The sequence below is a fragment of the Anoplophora glabripennis genome, unplaced genomic scaffold (genome assembly GCF_000390285.2).
Source record: "Anoplophora glabripennis isolate ALB-LARVAE unplaced genomic scaffold, Agla_2.0 scaffold521, whole genome shotgun sequence".
Classification (NCBI taxonomy): Eukaryota; Metazoa; Arthropoda; class Insecta; order Coleoptera; family Cerambycidae; genus Anoplophora; species Anoplophora glabripennis.
In genome coordinates, this window is record NW_019416684.1 from 278,903 (window position 1) to 299,846 (window position 20,944).

The 20,944-nt window shown below is 33.6% G+C and overlaps 1 protein-coding gene across 1 annotated transcript in view; it reads left to right on the forward strand.

The window, feature by feature from the left end:
- LOC108913434 (ankyrin repeat and KH domain-containing protein 1-like) overlaps positions 1 to 19,943 on the forward strand; it is a 95,313-nt gene extending 75,370 nt beyond the window's left edge. The window contains exon 5 of the mRNA XM_018718986.1: positions 19,838 to 19,943. Within this exon, the coding sequence (XP_018574502.1) occupies positions 19,838 to 19,943 (106 nt within the window). The remainder of the gene's footprint in view (positions 1 to 19,837) is intronic.
- Positions 19,944 to 20,944: the final 1,001 nt, after the last annotated feature.

Here is a 20,944-nt window from a genome sequence, read left to right on the forward strand (position 1 = left end):
GTAGAAGATACAGCGGTTTAAATTTCTGGCATTGAAATCAAGTTTATAGCGTTTCTAATATGATTAATCATATCCTCGCGCGTAGTTGGTGTCGGGTTTAACAGACAATAGTTTTTACCTTCCCCATAAATAGAAGTCTAAAACTGTCAAACCGGGACATCTGGGAGGCCAACCGGATGGTCCACCTCTTCCAATCCACCTGTTGCGAAATTGCGTGTCCAAATAATTTCTGACATTTCGAGAAAAATGCGCCGGGTAGCCATTATCATGATACCACATATTTAAACGGGTGGCTAATGAAACATTTTCCAAAAGAAGTGGTAACTTGTTCCTTAGTAAGTTGTGCAAGTTTATTTTACCCATGCTAGTAAATGTAGCTTCATCAGTCCACAAGATTCTAGATAAAAAATTTGGGTCGTCTTGTAATTTAAATGTCCATTGAGAAAACTGCAATCTTTTATCAGTATCAATGCATAGATAGTTTGATGCAATTCGACATGGTATGGATGCATTTTATGGTCCTTTAAAATCCGCTTGATATCTGACCTTGATACTCTTATGTCTCTTTCTATATTTCTTATACTTGACCGAGGATAAGCTTCAACGTATCCCAGTGCGTTTATCACATTTTCCTCATTGCAGGTTCTTCGGTATCTTTTTGCAGCTGGTACCGGCAGAACATATCCAGTTTATCTCAAACGTCTTGCAAGGCGGGTAAAAACCATTCGTGAATAATGCGTTCTTTCCGGATACCTCAAGGAGTACTCTCGTGCGGCAATAACAGCATTTTCAAAACATATCAAGAACATATCGTGCGCTTCAATAATGGAGTATGATATTATTAGTAAATAATACTAATAAATAATCAATTTGTTACAAAGAAAATCAGTCAATGATAAACTAAACGTAAACAAATAAGAACTAATGACAGCAGCACATTGACGTTTGTTTCATATTTTCATGGCTGTTCTGATATAATACCTCTAATAATATTGTAATATTCTAGTACTCCTAAGGTAGTAATAATTTATCAGGTGCTTGGTATTCTATGCAGACCGGATAAATAACAAGTTTTTCTTTAACTCCTCAAATAATATCATTTTATCTAAACTTTTGTCAATAACTTCAGTTTGAAAGAAGATACAAGGTTCCGGCTTGCGGCATTTTTTTCGTTATTTTATGTGTAAAAACGCCATAAAATAAAAAAGGTAGTACTACATTTGAATTATTTTAAAAATCGATAAAACTCTTTCATTTGGAAAACAGGGGCAAATAACGGTTTGTTTATTTTTTAAATTGAAATTCAATATAAGGTTATGATTAAGCAGTCAATTGCCTTTTCAACAAGCCCAACTTCATTGAAATCGATTTACGTAATCCAGAGTTATCTTACTTTTTGTCATAGGAAATAATTTCCACCCCCCTTCTTTTATTTTTTAGGATGGAGTAAAATTTTTCCAACAAAAATTTTGAAGAATGAGCAGATCTCGGAAACATTAAGTTGTACCTATCTTTCCATTGATTCTTTTAAAATAAAGCAGTTTTTTACTTTTATTTTAGAAATGCGTCCTCTAGCGGCCAAAATTAGATGCAAAAAATAATTTTATTGAGTTTCTAGTGGCCATATTAGTCATCAACTTGGTTTCCCGATATCTATGAGACAAATAGTTTCCGAGATACAGCCGGTCGATGACCTTAATGGGTCACCCGGTATATATTTTTTATTCTTACGACGAAACAACAAGTAAATATGAAATTATAACAGAGATGTGAAATTCAGGTACCTATTGATTTAAATTTAAATTAAATCAAATACGGGAACTGTTAAAGCGCACTTAGAAACGCGATTAGCGGATGGCCGCAGGCCGATATATTCGTATTTCTTCTTTATGTGGTTAATCCCAATTGAGACAGTAATTAAATAAAATGGTTTTATTATTTCCTTAATGTAACCGTAAAACAATTAGGCACATTGTCATAGGAATAAAGTACTGTTGTATTTAAAGCAATAAAAGTTATACAGGGTGTCCAGGAAATGGTGGGTAATCCCTCAAATTTGTGTAGAATATATAATAGTCATATCGCAAATTTATATAATTTTTTATTTAGACTCGCTTTGTAAGAGTTATTTGCTCTTAAAGTTGAAAGCTGATAATAGATTTTTCGTTATCTTCGTTATCTAGACTTTTTTTATATAAATTTTTTATAATTTTTGGATAAAAACTATGCTTGTATAAAAAATTTTAAAATATTAAGTTTACTTTTTCATTTTCCAACGACATTTTTAAGATTTTCATACCTTTTCAGGTGAAATAGGTGTAACTTGTTGAAAATCGATACAACCATTCGTTTTCGAAATAAACATTTCTAACCACCACACCAAAACACTTCTAACACCAACATTATTATTAATAATAATTGAAGATATATTTTGTTACGTATGTAGCAAAATATCATAATAATCATTTGACATTATACCTATACATATCGGGTGTTTTCAAAGTTGAGACATTTATTTTAACAGCTGGTAGAACTGGTAAAAAAAGTCGATTAACCAAAACCTGATGTATTGTCATATTCGACCACTGCGTTGTAAAAACATAAATTGTTTGTTTACTACTGATGTTTTGTATGTCTTTTTTATGTAGTTACATCGTTTAGAGTACTTTTTTCGATTTAACCATTGCTAAATAATTCGTACAGTTCTGCGTGATATTTTTTTGATTTGTGGGTGTTGTGTGCAATAAAATGGCATATAAAAACTACAAACAGAACAAAAACAGTGGACTTTTATATAAACGACTTTTGGTAAATCGACTTTTTTACGAGTTCTACCAGCTGTTAAAATAAATTACTCAACTTTGAGAACACCCTGTGTATATTTTACTGCATATAGAACTAATTGTTGTTTTCAGGAATTTACTAATTGCATTTCGAATATATAAATCGAACTTTGTTTTTTAGTGGAACACTCTACACATTTCCTCTCCTCTCCTTACAGTGATACTACTACATACTATACACTTACTTTGCACAATATTGTGGTTTATTTACCTACCTTTCAGAATAGATAAACTTAATATTGCCATAGAACTAATTCATATTTATGCTTTTCCGCTATTAAATTTACTAATATGTCAATACGATTATTTAGATACAAAAGCAAGTAATGATCGAAACTCTACAACGTCTGTGAGCTTGGGGAAAATGAATTGAAAACAGCATCTTCTTAGATAACAAATGAATCTTTCGGGCTGAAATTTTTACCACTTATTAAGGGTGCAAAGAGCTTCAAGAATCCTGAATTATAAATGTCTGCGATGAAAATTGCATTAATTATTAGCAATTGAAAAAAAAACGGCCATTTTACAGCTATATTTAATATCTACATTTTTTGTATAAACCTTTTTTCGCTATGAATAACAGTTTTTTTACGCGAGTCAAAAATCACTTTTCTATAACTTTGACCATTGTTTAAATAAAGTTTCTCAACTAGCCTCTAGTTCATTTTTTGATATTTTGTGTATAACACGGTTCCGAACAATATTCCGCAAAGAAACTTCTGATAGTATTTTTTTCCCGAAACAAACTGTTTCATGTCTATCATGACTGGACTATAAGCAGATCTTTACTTTATTACCACAAAAATATTATATTATAAAAAGTGTTTTATAATAACTTCTTTGTGGTCTAGATAAAGGATATTTTTTAAATAAATAATACCTATGATAGAATAACTTTATGATCTACAGGACAAATCTCACTGAGGTTCCGTCTGTGGGGGATGGCAGACGATAAAGTAAACAAAGAAAGATCTAATTAATAATTCGTACGACCTAACGGAAAAAATATTGAACGAAGTCGGTACTAACGGTAAGAACAAGTTAAAAAAACTTATACGTCCTTTGTCTAGACCAGGATGAAGGTATTTAAAAAAAAAATATGAAATTTTTTCTCAACAGAGAATTTAAAGATTTGTTTAATAAATTTAACAGTAGAAAACATACCCATAGAGTGAATCCATCTTGCAATGCAATCTTCATTGTGTGCAGGATCAGTAAATAAATCAAAATATTATGCAAACTATCAAAACATATACCGGGTGTTCAAAACCACCAGTACACCCCTTCTAAAATTTAGAATATTGAGCGAAATACAAAATTCAAAGACATTTGATAGTAAAAGCACCTTGTCCGATCGATTGGCGATGTTTTCAACTTCCGGTTCCGACCGGAATTAGCCTATTCGGACTGGAAGTTAGTTTTCTCAAATATAATAATATATTTTGTATTGCGGATTTGTATTGTAAATTGAATTATGTGAAACTTTTGTGTAAAACATGTTTTTCTAAAATGCGTTTTTGACCCATAAATGACCTTTGAAATTGACCCCGTGCCGATTCGTGTGAAAGCTCTTTCACCTTCGGGAAACGAATTTAAGATGACATACTTACCTAAAAGAATTCTCGAACAAAACTCTCCTGGTATTTTTCTAAGTTCAATCTGATCCTTAATAAATCGTATGCTTGCTCCGATTGAAAAACAAAATTTTCGGTCAGATTAGGCAACTTTCGGTGAACGCAGGAAGTCTAAAATAACCTTATGAGAGAATGAATTCCGTTTAATATTGAGTATGACAATTTTTTCATGCAAATTCGTTTTGCGAAGGTTAAACAGCTTTTACGGTAATCGGCATAAGGTCGGTCAACTTCAAAGGTCATTTAGGGGACAAAAAACGTATTTAAGAAAAAAACGTGTGCTTTTGCATACCTGGTATATGACTTGTACGAATATGTACATTTCTAATCATAACGAAATCTTCGAAATGCATCAGTCAATTTCTTTTCCGTTTTGCTTTAAAATCACAAGAAAATTTCTTAAAATTTTCGTCTACCATTTTTTCCTAGAGAAAAGTAAAAAAAAATAAAGGGGGTGCTTTGCCCCTAAGCCCCCAAAGTATCCATCCGTAAATAAAATATATTAAAATCAATAATTGCCCAATAGTAATACCTTGCACTGATTTAATTAACTATTGTATACGTGAAAATATTTTCCGCCAGTGTTTAAAAATTTCCAAGGTTGATCCTATTTATAAAAATAATTATATTAATAATCCCTCTAATTTTAGACGTATCTGTGTAATACCTCATCTAGCTAAAATATATGAAACTATCTTAAAAATACAAATAACTAATTATTTTGAGACTCGGGGACTTTTCAATCCTGAACAATTCGATTTCCTAAGTAATCTATCAACCGCACTAGCCATATATTGTCTAACATCCACAATAAACAATAGTTTTGAAGAATAGTCCATTGAAAAGTTACATTTGGGGTTGCAAAAGTCAGAGCACGCAATTTTATTTTTTGGATGTCAAGAGAGGGTTAGTGTAAAGTTAAATCCATGTTTGTGGGGTCGCAACCCTTGAGCGTCGGCCGCCATCTTGTAAAAAGGGCTGCGAATGGTTTTTATAATACTACTTACTATATCGGGCAAACTATTCCACGCACAGAAAATTTGTGACTACCTTTCTTGTTGCAAATTAAATTCTCTACAACTTCAGTGCTATAACTTTTAGTCGTAGAACCAAAAATAACAAAGTTATTAACGAAAATAGATAAAAATTTGGGAAGAAATTTTCTTTTGGTCGTTATAACTTTTTTTCTGGTCAGTTTACAAAAAAAATACATGCGAGCATTTTGATAGAGGGGTTCAAGGAATAATTTCCATTTCAAACTTTTTTCAAATTTTATTTATTTATTAGGATTTTACAGCGATGCGAAACTTACACTATTCTCCAGTACTAGTAAGTATACATTATTATGAATGATTAGGCATAGGAGGCGTCCTTCAAAGTTTTCTTCCAGTTGTGCTACCACGTACGTGCGTGACATATTTAATTGTGAAAATTATTTTGAGTTTTGTGGACAAGATTTTGAGTTTTGTGAGAGCTATTTTGAGAGTGATTGTTTTATTTGTAAAAAACCTTTATGGGAAAGTAAAATCAGAACTGTGAAGGCGAAAGGAGTGAAAACCTTACTTGATCGACCAATAACAAAAAATGACGAAGATAATGTCACTGTACATATACCATGTTACCATTATTATAGCGACAGTCGAACGGATAATGTCGTTCATCGTTTCAGCAGCAGCAGTTTATCATCTTCAGTTTCAGAAGATCCAGAGACAAGCTTTGATTTTGTGAACAATTGCTTCATTTGTGCGGAAGCGTTTCAGGATCAGAGTAAGCGGCAGCAAAGACGACTACGGCGGGTTTGTAATATACGTAATGACGGTAATAAAAAAAGTATTATGGACCTCATAAGCAAACGTACCGACGATGTTGCAACGGGCATTGCTAATCGCATAGCTGATATTCCCAGCTTAGTAGATGTTGGAGCAAAATATCATCACGATTACAGCAAGCAGTTGTATTCCAAAAAATGGTCAAATTTTATGTACGGAGAAGTCATTGCGTATAATCTGTTGTTTCTCTATGCCTTCTCAGGATGTGACACATGATTTACATATTCCAATAACATAACCTCATTACTGATCTGAGGGTGGAAATCTGTTGGGTTGGTACTTCCAAACTTCACGAAGAAATTGACGAAAATTAGAACATGTTCTAATTCGTCAAGAACTTGATGAATAAATTCATGAAGTTATTTGACAGCAGATTTGGTGCATTACACTTGTCCAATTTCTTGATGACCCGACTTCATGAATTAATTGATCAATAAATTGTCAATGTAAAACAGCTATAAGACTTAGTAAAACGCGGGTCGGTACTAATTAGTGTGCCATCAAATTTTTTAACAAAATACCTCACCAAACTCAAATTCTTAATGACAATAATTTTAAATCAAGGATAAAAAATACTTAATAAAAAATGCCTTTTATAGTTTTGTGATTTTATTGACAGTAATGTAACTCGTGTGTCGTTTATCCTATTTATTTTAATTGTATGTTGTTTGTGTATATTTGTATAACAGTTAGTTACTTGCTACCACTTTGTGTAGTAATATTTTTTTTGGACGCTTATAAACACTTTTTATGTGTATGTAACACTAGCTTTTATAATTAAAATAAATAAATAAAATATATTGCTAGAAATAGCTTGAAATACTTTTTACACAAATTTTTCCAAATGGAACTTGAAACAAAAAAGTTGCACTGAAAGGTTTCAACTTAACTTTAATAGCAAGTTGCCCAGCATTTCCTGGACACCCTGTATAACGCTACTTAAAACAAAATTGTGGAAAATATTGTGATTGTGGCAATGGATTGTAGTGCATTAAGAAAAATTGAGCAGTGCAGTCGTCTGGCAAAGAATTATATTATAATAACCTTTAGTGGTTAAAATATAAAATATCAGTTAATATTTTGTAATTATCGTGTATACAGGCTTAAACTAAAAGTACATTTGTCGCTATTGCTAGAAAATAACCAAAATTAATTAATTACATGTTACAGTTCCTGCTGATCTGATCATTCGAGATTCCACCGAAATATCAAAGTTTAATCAGTTTCCTTTATATTTAATTGCCCTAGTAGGCTGGATATCTGCCCGAAATAATTTGACCTTGATGCCGGCACAGCCTTGAGGGAAACTGTTTAACAGCACAGCTGTTGCTAATGATTGCTGTATTGCCTCGTTCTCTCCTGCCCTCTATTGTCACCCTACATTCCTGCCGCCGTTCATCTGGCATAATCCTTCTGCAGATGTTTGCTTAAATTTCCAGCAGGGTGCCATTAGGAGTGGAACGGCGCGAAAAGAAAAAATAAATCAAATCGGGATCGGTAATTAAATTTGCACTTTACTACAGTTCTTGAGAGTTGAAATTAGCGCCTTCTTGGCATTTTGGAATTGAAGAATGCGGGAATTCTGAGCCCTTTACACTTCTTTTAGAGACATTAGGTTAATGCAAGTTGTAAGTAACTTGAAGAAATATGTTCAGTGCTTATGAAATGATTTTTTTTTTGAAAATTTATAATGCCAATACAAAATTTTACTTTGTTTTTAGTATACAGGGTGTCTGTGAAAGGTTGGGAAATCTCGAAGCTGTAGATACTAGTAGCCAAAATAAGTCGATTAAGCCAAATATGCAAATGTTGCTGGTATCAAAGATACAGGGCGTTTAATATTTGAATTTCATTTTTTTTATCACGACAAATAATAATTTTTAACTAATTTTGGCGTTGCTTGTATACAGCTTTAGTTATGCCCTATTCCTTTGATAAATAGGGGAAAATTTAAAGGCAAAAAAAGTTTCCTCTATTTATCAAAGGAATAGGGCAAAACTGAGGCCTATACAAGCAACACCAAAAGTAGTTAAAAATTATTATTTGTCATGTAAAGAAAATAACAGTGTCAATTTATTTGTTAATAATATCACAATTTTCAAAATTATTGAGAAATTTAAACATAACGCCCTGTATCTTTGAAACCTGCAACATTTGCATAAAGCATATTTGGCTAAATCGACTTATTTTGGCCACCAGTATCTCCAGTTTCGAGATTTCCCAACCTTTTGCAGACACCCTGTATATCTCTGACATCCTCGGAAGCAAATTCTTCCGCAAACAAACCTACACTGTAAAAAAATCGGTGTGTGTGAACGCAATAAAGGTACTCCTTAAATAAATTCTTCACGTAGACTCGTATTTGGTGCACTTGTACCTAAATCAGAGTAAATGTAAATGAGTGAGTTTAAATGTATATTAATTTCGAGTAATTTGAATGGCACCGATAAGATGGCACCACTTACACATTGCTTCTGTAATCTCGACTACAGTTCATAGGGAGCCGTTAGATGTTCCAGAAAAGCGTGATCGCCAGGAGAACAGGCCTTAGCCAGCGGCGGCTGGTCTCAGCTGGCGGGTCTCAGCCAGGACAGGAGGAAGTCCCCGCGAGGTGAATTAATTTCAACACTGAATATCCTAATTAATCGTTTAAGAGTGATTTATTTTTCCACTCAATATTTAGTTAATTAAAAACCAAGTCTGATTGTGAGTAAAAAATTACTCAATGATAGTTAAATTTAAATCATATCGTCATAAAAGCTTAAACAATTTTTTTACAAATTATTAATTACTACTGTTACAAGCCTCTAGTTTGAGTTCTTTTTAAGTTGTTTCCTTCCAATCTTTTTTCAGCTACCCGGTATCTTGATTCGCTTGATATTTATTTGCGTCGCCCACTAGATTCTATCCTCGTCAGTACTGACCAGACGATGACCAAATATTCAGAGCTGCCTAACATTCTTTTGAAACTTCAAATTCTAGTCAGACGTTTGACAGCTAACGTTGAAGATAAGGTTTGACTTTTTTGCTAACTTGATTTACACCTTCCTTAGATTGGGTATCTTCAGGTAAAACTTATTTGTTTTTGTACGTGCTTCACTTCACTTTGGTTATAACCTCACTACCTTGACGTTTGTTTTAATGTTTTTCCAATTTTGTATTTTGTCAACTCTTGTTTACTTTTTAGTTTTAGAAAGACGTAAGTCCTTAAATCGCTTAAAACAGACTGTCTGTGGGAATTTCTGGCAGTCCTTAAATAGATTTATGCCAAACAAATGACTATCAAGGGCTTTTCTGGAAATATTCTAGCATTCCATATTACATGAAAACGTTCCATCACAAATTGTAGGCTTATGCTAAAATTGTCTTAAATCTAAAAGCAGCTCCTTATTTTAGACTTTTCAATGTTTCTACTGATATGCAACTTTCCTTACTACGTTATAACCCAAGGAAGCTACTTTTTTTATAAAGATACAGGAACTAATAATAAAGAAACTGTCGAAAATTTTAAATTTTTATTACAGTTTTATATATGGATATGTCTTCTACGTCTTGCTCTAAAATATTCTTAAAGCTTACCAATCTTTGGGAAATATTGGAAACTTTGTTTTTAATTACCTACGTAACTACTTTTAAATCAGATGGAAATTGTAGAATGAAATTAAAAATATATAACTGCCACTCTAAAATATTCGATAATTCACACAGTTCATAAAGAATATTTTACAACACCTTTAATCCATTATTTCAATTTTATTTAAAAAGTCTAAGATCAATACTCGGAGCAACTCTGCAAATACTTCTTTCATTTTCACTCGTATCTCCACCAGGTAACAGCTTTAAGACGTGTTTTCCTTTGTGTTGCCTGTGAAATCTCGTTTTATCCTTTTTGTAATTGAATGCATGGATACACGATTTACTGACGAATTGTGAGGTAGCTATTCTTTATCTGCAATTTTTCTATAGGTATAAAGATTATGAGGACAGAACTCTGAAGGCAATATTTATTTTTGTGGTTAGTTCATAATTAGTATTTATTTACTTTCGCTTATACCTGCTTCTGTGAAACAGTTAATTGCTATGCTTTTCCAAATGCATCTGTAATTTATCCAACGAGCCAACTGGCAATTTATTATTCTATACAAGCCGAAAGAATGTTTTCAAGGAGGTCATTTGAAAAAGCAATCCTAAGAAAAATGTGGAAATCGTAAGATCTTTCCATCGTGACAATATTTACATGTAGGTCTTTATCGAAGACGATATTAGAACAAAAATACAAGATATTTCTTTGAAATATTACATTATTTAACAGTCTCAGTATGTCAAGTATGTGTTTTCTTTTCAAATAGAATAGAATTTGCATATTTGAACTGACGAAAACCCCCATGCTATTATTCAGACAAAACATTAATAAAATTTTATCATTAATACATGGAAGGTTATATCTAATTGGAAACTACTTAGTGGGATCACATATCATTGATGACGCTTTAAATGGGGATAAATACCTACATTTACTGCAAGAACACCTTAATCCGTTATTGGAAGACGTCCCTTTAGATATTTGAAGTAACATGTGGCTTATGCCCAATGGTGCACCATCCCATTTTAGCAGGGCAGCAAGGACTTATTTAAATACCACATTTTCCGATCGATGGATCGAGGTAGTCCTTTTCCGTGGCTGCCTCGGTGTCCCGATCTTAATTCTCTCGATATTTGTCTTCGGGGCCATCTTAAAAGTCTTTTTTATCAAACTCCTATAAATAGTAGGGAAGAATTATTAAATCGCATAATTACATACGCCGACATCATTAGAAATGATCACTACATGTTATTTTGAGCAGAGGTGTTTGAGCAAATAAATGCATTGAAGTTCAAGGTGCACATATTGAACACCTCACTTTCAGTTCTCTTTTTTCTTTTAGTTCTATAGAAACCAAGACTTTTACAAATATGCTAGTATCACATTTTTGATACAATAAATGTATGTTAAAAAAATTGGATTTTCTCAAAAACGGTACAAGATATCGACTGAAGTACGGTATATCTTTTTTTTAACAAAGTGAGAGAGGAATCGAACTATGACAGAAAAATATCAAATTTGGTAACACTGTCAAAGATGTATAAATTACAATGGATCATTTTGTCTGCTCCTGTATAATTCAGGTTTATTGAATATCAGTTTAAACTTGGAAATGAGTAAAGATTATTTGGTTTGATATAACTTAACCAGTATTATTTTTCAATCAAACACAGCGTTCCTTTAAGCTAATTTAGCTAATTATGTAAGCAAATCATTCTAAATGTTGAAATGTTGATTTAACTGTTAAAGGTCAAGTATACAACTTTCTGTTAAGAAAACAGAATGATGCTACCAACCGTGAAGATCATATTGACATAATTATTAGAATGGCATTCGGAATTACAACGGAAACACTATAGGAGGAAGATGAACTATTTCCCCTTGTGGATTTAGGGAATCATGCGAATGAGTCGATTAGCGCGCCTCAGTTGATATCCTTCGATACGTAGGACTTTTTTTGAAATTGATATTTTATTTTTAAACGCAAAGAAGAAGGATAGTTGTTCCGTCTGTTTAAGCAGAAAATATTTGACATAATCATGACATCTGTATTGGGTTACAGTGTATCTCGAAGAACACTGGTTGTTACATGATATAAGTATTGTTATTTGTGTAGCAGATATTTGTTTATTCGTCAGAAACAGACAGAATGAAATGAAATATTAAAATTATTACCTGGTATAGTCTTTCCGAAGTCAGTTAAACATGTATAAAAATACCTAGCAATAAAATTTAATGAGTTTCATAAACGGCCCTAAAAAGGTTTTCTGCTAAAGTTAAAAAAATGTAATAATTTGTATATTATGTGCAGAAAATTTCTATTATATGTTCATTTGACCAACATATTTTAATTATTTAGGTATATCCTCAAACAATTTTATTATATTGATAGTAAATTTCATTTCGTACCGTTTCAAAAGGTCTCTAAAATGCCGTGTTGTAATAATATTATTAAACAAAATATCCTTATTATTTTTCCTTTTCGCAATTGTAATATGAATGACTAACAGAAGTTGCCTATAATAAATTAAAATTACCTGACTCACACCAAATTCCGCATTACAGCACTGCACTGCTAGGAAGTTTGTCAATCACTTGTCAACAACTGAGATTTTTTGCCCAATAGCCCAGTTCGGCTGTGTGTGTACAACGTTTGCCTGCGCGCGCATACATTTGTACCACCACCACGTTTAGTTCGACCAGACCTGTATATGGATATGGCTAAATAAATATGGAAACAAGTTTTTCAAATCCTCTCTGGTCTTCAATTGTGATCTGAAAGACTATACATAAGTTATTGAAAATTGTTTATTTTATTTGAATGTGACGAAGATAAAGCCAAGAAATGTTCAAGTCAAGGTTTTTAGTGGGATAAAGATCAATAAATAAAAGAAAACTAAATTTTAAATCATTGCGAACGTTTCGGTTTTACACCATCCTCAGGGCTCGAAATTTGAAGTGTCTTTTGTTCAACTTAACAGTTCTAAATATTAAGAAGATGGTATGTAGATACTTATATGTGTACCTACTTATAATTCATGGAACAAAATCAATGCGGTGTCCTTTCACAGTAAAAATTGCTATAATGTCTTAGGTTCAGCAGAATGATATAAAAATAATTATTTTTCTACTGTCATAAAATTGTTATAATTTCTTAAATTATAACAATTTTTACTGTGAAAGAAAACCGCATTGAATTTGTTCCATGAATTGTAAGTACACATACATGTATCTAGATACCATCTTCTTCATATTTAGAACTGTTAAGTTAGACAACAGACACATCAAATTTCGAGCCCTGAGGGTAGTGTAAAATAATATCGAAACGTTGGCAATGATTTAAAAATATAGTGTTCTTTTATTTATTGATCTTTATCCCACTAAAACCTTGACTTGGACAACTAATCAAGATCGCTAAATATTAGAAACGTAAAGAAATGTTACTAAGCAAAAAGCAAGAAAAAAACATAAAAAGAGACCTTACGAATATTCCGCCAGTTATACAATTTGCCTAAAATCATATGATGGTGCACTAACTCTGGTATAATATTAACCACTTGTCCAAGCATTTTCTTGTACCACATAGTGATTTGATTATGTTGTGGTATTGTTAGGAAGTAACACTTGTCATTTTACATTTACATATCTTAATATACAGTGTGTCCCCGGATGGGGTACCGCAACCTTGTAAACATTTTTACTGTTGATTTTTCGAGAAAAAGTTATTTTTGATAAAAAGTTTTGCTTACATTGGGAAGTCATGGGCAGTAGGCAAATATGTAATCAAACATACAGGGCATCCAAAAAATTTCTAAATGTGAAAGTTTCCTTAAGCAAAGTGCCTTTAATTTTTGTTTTCGTTAAAAACGTTAAGTTGATCGAGAACGCAAGAAATGCTTAAATGCAGGTTTAGTCAAAAAAGAACAATAATCACATTTTGCAAATAAAACGATGTTGCAATTTTTAACTATCTTACATGCCTTATAATTACCATGGATATTTCTTATCAATGTCAATAACAACATAAATTGGAAATTCTCAATAATTTTGTTTTGGCTGAACTAGAAAATTTAGAGTTCAGAGTTCGGAAGAAAACTAATATTTCAACAAGATGAATGCACTGCACAACTGGGTATATTATTATTAATCAAACATTTTCGAAAGGGTGTTAGAATATTAGGATAATAGTTTGATACCAGTTGCCAGTTGCGGACCATTGTTTAAATAATCCAAGAAAACACGAAAAACCTGGTTTTTGTGTTCAACTTTTGAACCATTGATGCTACTGAAAAAAAGTTTAGTACTTTTTTATAGGTATTAAAAATACTTACAAAATGAGATGCGCTAGATCAAAATTCGTTAATTAGTTTTCTTGCAAAACTCAAAACAGCCAATTTTAGCGTTTTTTATATAATTCAATTAGTTTTGCTTCTAAAAAATCGCAATATTAATAAGTGGTATAAATTTTAGCTCAAAATATTTATTAGTTTTTGTTGAAACCTATTTGTTATTAAAAAAAAGGTTCTTGGCAAATTCTAATTTATACATCTTTGAGACGTTATAGAGACTTGTTCGAGGACTTATTTTACTCGTGAAGAGTTGTACTACAACGTACAATAAAGGCACACAAAAAAAATGTCAAGACCCCCCCTACCCCTCCGTTTTTGTGGTCGCTGAAACCGAATATGACCATAAACAAATTTTAACTAGCCATTTCCCCGTTAGCACCCCCATACACCCTCTTCAGGGAGTTGAAATGTCAATTCTCATACAAAGTCGAGTAGGGTGAGTATTCCTATGTTTTCTGGGCCACTAAGAACGAAGAAGACTACCAAAAATTAATGAGACCCCCTCGTTACACCCTAGCGTCACTTTACCACCCGCTTTCACCCCCTTCTGGGGGTTGAAGTGTCAATTTTCATACAAAGTCGAATGGGTTGTGTATGGCTACGTTTCCTAGGCTACCGAAAACAAAGAAGAGTACCGAAAATGAATCCAACCGTCTCGTCAACCCTCAGCACCCTTTGCCACCCACATACACCCCCTTATGAGGGTTGGAATGGCAATTTTCATACAAAGGCAAGTGGGGTAACTTTTGAGACGAGTCCCCTCGTCTCTCATAGTTCAGGGTACTTTTTCAACCGTAAGTCCCTTCGCCTTTCCGAAATCGGAGTACTTTTTCAACTTTCCAAGGGGTGTTCGTATGCAAACCTACCAGTTCGTGATAAATAAGAGAGTTCACTCGTTGAACAATCGTGAGGGGCGAGGGAACTTACTTCAGCAATAAACTAAACAAATGGAAGCTTCAATGACACACACCTGATGCGCACTGACATCAGAATCCTGACTCCCATTTGAGATAATGATTTGACAGACAAGACAGGAATAGGGTACAAAAAAATAAAATTCAAAATCTCGAATCTACATTCAATTTCATAGACTGGATGGTAGACTAACGTACAATATTACAAATATTGCCTGGTGCCTAGTATACCGCTTCATATCATAATGCTACACTGATGTGTTTAGTTGTTATAATGTATATAAAGTTTTCAGTTCGTAGGCAATATACTGCTCAAGTATTAATCATACCAGAGGCCCATGGGAATTGAAACCTTTATAATTAGATTTTGTGCCCATTCTCTTCGGAGTATTAACTTGAAGGAATTATTAATACATATTGCTTTGTTCCCCAGAGCTTAGCTTGGACTAGATTTGAAGTCAGTGAGATTTGAGAGATGATTTGATTAATATATTTTGAATTATTACCTTAAGAAGTTAAAATTAGAGGTACCAGTCGCGGGTTAATCGATGACGGAAGTATTAAACTGTAGCAATACATATCATCTGTTTTAAAAAATATTTATATAACTTTAAACTTCATAATGTACCTATAACTTCTGCTAATATGTGTAATATATGACGCCAATCAGTACAGTAATATTACGGGATATTATTTTCTTGAATGAAACTAGGTTATACAGGGTGAGTCAGAAAGAATGGGTCAACAATAAGCTGAAGATACTAGACACCAAAACATTATGTTTGAGCTCATTATGCCTTATACGAATGTCGCTGGTTTAAGAAATATTGAGTGTTCAAGGTTTAAATTTTATTTTGAAATTTCTCAATAATTGATAAAGTTTTGGTAGCATGACTCTAAAAATTGGTAATATTAAGTTTTTTGGTGTAAGAATTACGAATTTGATGCTTATTTTGACGTTGCTCCTAGAGGGCGCTAGTTTCGTCATATTATTTAGGTAAATCAAAACATATTTTTTTTATCTGTTGAGCTATGCTTAAGAAGAGTTAAAAATCTAAAAGAACGTTCAATTGTACATAAAAAATGTACTCTTGTTTAGGTCGCCTAACTTTATCGGTTTCTAAGTTATTTGCATTTAAAAGTTTCAATGTATGTATTTTGTGGTGATTTTTTATTCTCAATTATTGATAATAGTAATAATAACAAACTTTAAACCAAATGCTAGAAGTGTCCACCTTCTACCTTAATACATTTTACTATACACTCTCTTAAATGTCTGAATATTAAACAAAATGTCCCTATTATTTTTAAATGCATTCGCTGCTACTTGTATTTTCTGCCACAACTCCTCAACAAAATTAATTTCTTCATGATGCGCCACATCCTTCAAGTTTGACCATACTGAGAAGTCCAGAGGGTTCAAGTCTAAACTTTTCGGTGGCCTACAAAATTCACTCCGACGGCCAATCCACCGATGAGGAAAATGTTCATTTAAATACTGGCGTACTGGCAAGGCAAAATGTGGTGGCGCACCGTCGTGCATAAACCACATTCCCTCTCTTAAAGCGAGTGGTACATCATCTAGAAGCTCGTTTAAATTATATTGAAGAAAGTTTAAATAATGAGGTCCAGTTAGATTGGGTGATAATTTAAAAGGTCCTATGAAAAGAACAGATATTAAGCCACACCAAATGTTCACCTTAAACTCATGCTGAAAATGTCTTTCTTTTACAGCATGCGAATTTTCGGAATCCATTGTTCTTCCAATTGAAAACTCCCCGTCTAGTAAATGTCGCCTTATCGGTAAATAGAATTTTATTGAAAAAATCTGGGTTTTCCATTTGCATATTTTGTACAAACTTAGCAAATTGTAGGCGGGCTGGTAAATCTTGAGGCAATAACTGCTGAACCGGAGTATAATGAAATGGATGGAGAATTGATTTTTTAAAAATTCTACAAATGGACGATTGGCTTACCCCCGTTGCCGCACTTAACCGACGAGTACTCACACTGGAATTTTCCGAAACACGAATTAAAATTTCCTCTTCTTCAACGACTGTGATAGATTTTGGAATACCATGGTCACTTTTTGCTCGAAAAGATCCAGATACGCCTAAGCAGCTGTAAAGATTTTTGAATAGTTTATTTATTGCAATCCATTTGGGTACATGTGTTCATATCTTCAGGCCGCCGCACTAGCTAATAATTTTGCACGAATAATAAATCACACGTAAAATACGCTATTTATTGACATGAAAATTTGACACAAACTTACTTAGAAAAGAAATAGCAATATCAACGCCTGAAAATCACCACAAAATACATTGAAACGTTTAAATGAAAATAACTCAGAAACCGATAAAGTTAGATGACCTAAACAAGAGTACATTTTTTATGTAGAATTGAACGTTCTTTTAGATTTTTAACATTTTTTAAGCATAGATCAGCAGATAAAAAAAATGTGTTTTGATTTACCTAAATAATACGGTGAAACAAGCGCCCTCTAGGAGCAATGTTAAAATAAGCTCCGTAATTCTCATACCAAAAAACCCAACACTACCAAATTTCAGTCATGCTATCAAAACTTTCTCAGTTATCGAGAAATTTCAGAATAAAATTTGAACCTTGAACACCAAGTATTTCGTAAACCAGCGACGTTCGTATAAAGCATGATAAGCTCAAACATAATATTTTGGTGTCTAGTATCTCCAGCTTAGTGTTGACCCATTCTTTCTGACTCACCCTGTATATGAACTGTTATAGCTAAACGCTACAGATATTTTGTAGTTTGTCTGCAAATAGCATTTGAGTGGTTTCAAGTTTATTACCTCAGGCAAATATTAACCTGTCGTATATTCTCCACGAATTTCGACTTTGGTATACAGGGTTCTCAAAAAATTTGGAACCACCCCTCTATCTCAGAAAATAATGCTCAGACAAAAAAATTATTAGAACAAATGTTGCAGGGTTTTGAGTGAGCAATCCAACGGTGACCATGACCTTGAAGGTCATTTAGAGGTCATGTTGAAAATTTTAAATAGAACCGTATACTTTTGATCACGGAAAATGGGGGTGGTAACGGGGAAATGGCTAGTTAAAAATTTTTTATGGTCATATTCTGTTTTCAGCTACCCCAAAAACGGAGGGGTAGGGTGGTCTACCCTCTGGGTCTCGATAATTTTTTTTTGTGTGCCTGTGTAATTGGTGGTGTAACTTGAGTCCACGCACGGGTCCGCCTTAGTAGAATTTTGTTTATTCTATCGATAAATATACCGTAAATTCACATGTATGAACCTTTTGATAATAATCTATTTCGTTACTAGATATTATCAAATGTTTCATATATAATTTTATTGGTGTTTAATACATTTCAGTTCAGTTTTCTATTACTATTGTACACTTTTATCTCAGTTTAGTTCATTCTTGCAGTAGGAGGGATTTAAATGACTTACTTTATTAGGTAGGTACCATTTTTCAGAATCCTTCAGATTTGTCTGTAGTGAATTACATTGAATCTTGCTGTCAGTTACCACCAAACTAATTACGTTTTCTATTCTATGTAGTAATATCAGGATCACATTTGTCCGGTTGCGATTATTTGTGTCAGTGAATTAATCGCAAATGGCAGGCAATTGTTTCCTATTCCGCTCGCACCGGACTCGGTTCTCGTAGGACAAAGCGGCATATAAATGCGAAAATAAAACCGAGGCCAATATACAGACATCTGGGCACCTTGACAGTGACCTAAATCAATCCCTTATCGGAGTATGGATGGGAACGTTTTATTTTTTCCGCTTTATGCATTTGTCAAAGTAAGCGATGGTAAAAATTTATTGCACAGAAACCCATAAATGAATCGCCATTCCTCTCCTTCCGCATCCCCGACAGATATTAACAGTCTTTAGTGTCGCCATTACTCATTTTACAGCCGCCTCTGATCCGTTTAAGAAAGCGGAATGGGAGATTACTAACGGTTGGATTACAGCCAGCAAGGTGGACAAAATTCGGCTGATTTAGATTTTTTCCCCCACCGGATAAGAAAATGAGGATTCTTAATGCGTGAGTCATTACCAAATTGACGGCTAGACGGAGTGTCACATATTAAAAATTTAAATTTTAGGCAATTATCAGTAATCTGTCATAAGCGTATTAAGGAAATGATTTTATAAATTGGCTGCTCCAGTCCCTATTATTGTTCTTAAAAGTTTGAAATTGAAATATCGAGAAAAAAATGTTTTATAATAGTTATGGTAAGTTTTAAAATACCCCTTCCAGTTTCTCAGAAGTTTCTGATAAAGGACAAGTGACAACGTCTACGATTCAGTGATAGGTGTGTTTGGAAATAAGAGAAAATATATTCTTTATTTAATTTTCAGAAAGGAAAATCATAAGTAACCGACGTACATTTGGTTGGAGTACACCATGTGGAAAGGTTTACTGGTAACTCAGATATACATCAGAGACAGTTTATAGGATACTATCTAGAAATCAAAACTGTTCATCAAAGTAAAGATGAAATATAGAAATTTGTGAATGAAAAGCCTAATAATACATATTTAATAATGAAGGAAATTTGAATGCAGTAAATCTTTTGGATGGAGTAACGACGGATATATTTTCTTTATAGTGTTTTGGACATTACCAGTGTAAGCAGAGTATGAATTGCTGAACTTCTTTCTGCTCAGGAAAGTGTGGGGACCTATATCGGGGTACTGCTACGTTAGGAAACAACTATACGACCTAAGACAGTACGGTTTGCTGAGGATGAAGAATTTGCACGTAGTAGAATGACGATCCTGGGAAAACCCTTTCTGAAATCCAAGGAGTTGAGAGAAGTGTCGGCAAGGAAGCTTTTGGACTTTGTAAAAAGGTCAAAACTACTTGCTGAATAGAATTGAACAGTGGGAATCTGGAATCTAGAATTTTAATAGGGTAGCTTAATAACTACAGCACTTAGACCCCATTGGGCCCCTTGTACTTCCACCCATTAGGAGATCAATCCACCTGAGTCGCTAACCAACCTATTACAGAGAAAAAGGTGACGACGTTGCTCAGGGGGATCTCTCTAATATAGGCCACAGAAGGCCAACGTTCTCCCAACACGAATTCTCTTATTGACGCAGACGACATAGCACATGTGGTACTGTCTAATCTTCCTGTTCACAACCCCTACAAAGAGCTGTTTCACACTTCCTGATGTTATGTAGGTGCTTCCTCAGCCAGTAGTGTCCAGTTTGAATACCTGTCACTAGACCTATATTTGACCTAGACATGACCAGGTATTTTTTGGCTGTATCTTTGCTGACAGCTATTTGTATTATCCCACCGTTTCATAAACTCTCTGAGGGTGTTTTCCAATAAGTGCTGACAGCGGAAGCATACTGGAGGAACCGGGTTAAAAATATTAAGACCCGATGCACTCTTGTCTAACTTGTCAGCTTCTTTATTGCCATTGCACCGCTCGTGTCCCTTAACTCAGCATACAGATATGCTGTTGGAAAATAAGGCCACGACCAGTGCCTGGTGACATTCCCATACTGACCTAGACATTATCTTATGATTACGTAAGATCAGTAATGCTTGTCTACTATCTGTGTAAATTCTGATGGTTTTACCCGCAGTGTGCCTACGGGCAATTTCTTTACCGGCTGTGGTTATACCTGCTTAATTCCATTTGTACCACGGTAGCATGCACATCCATTGCCCACTGATATCGAATATGCAAGGATCTAGAATAAATTTTACATCCTGCACCTTCCTTCCCTTTTGATCCGTCTGTGAAGACGTTGATT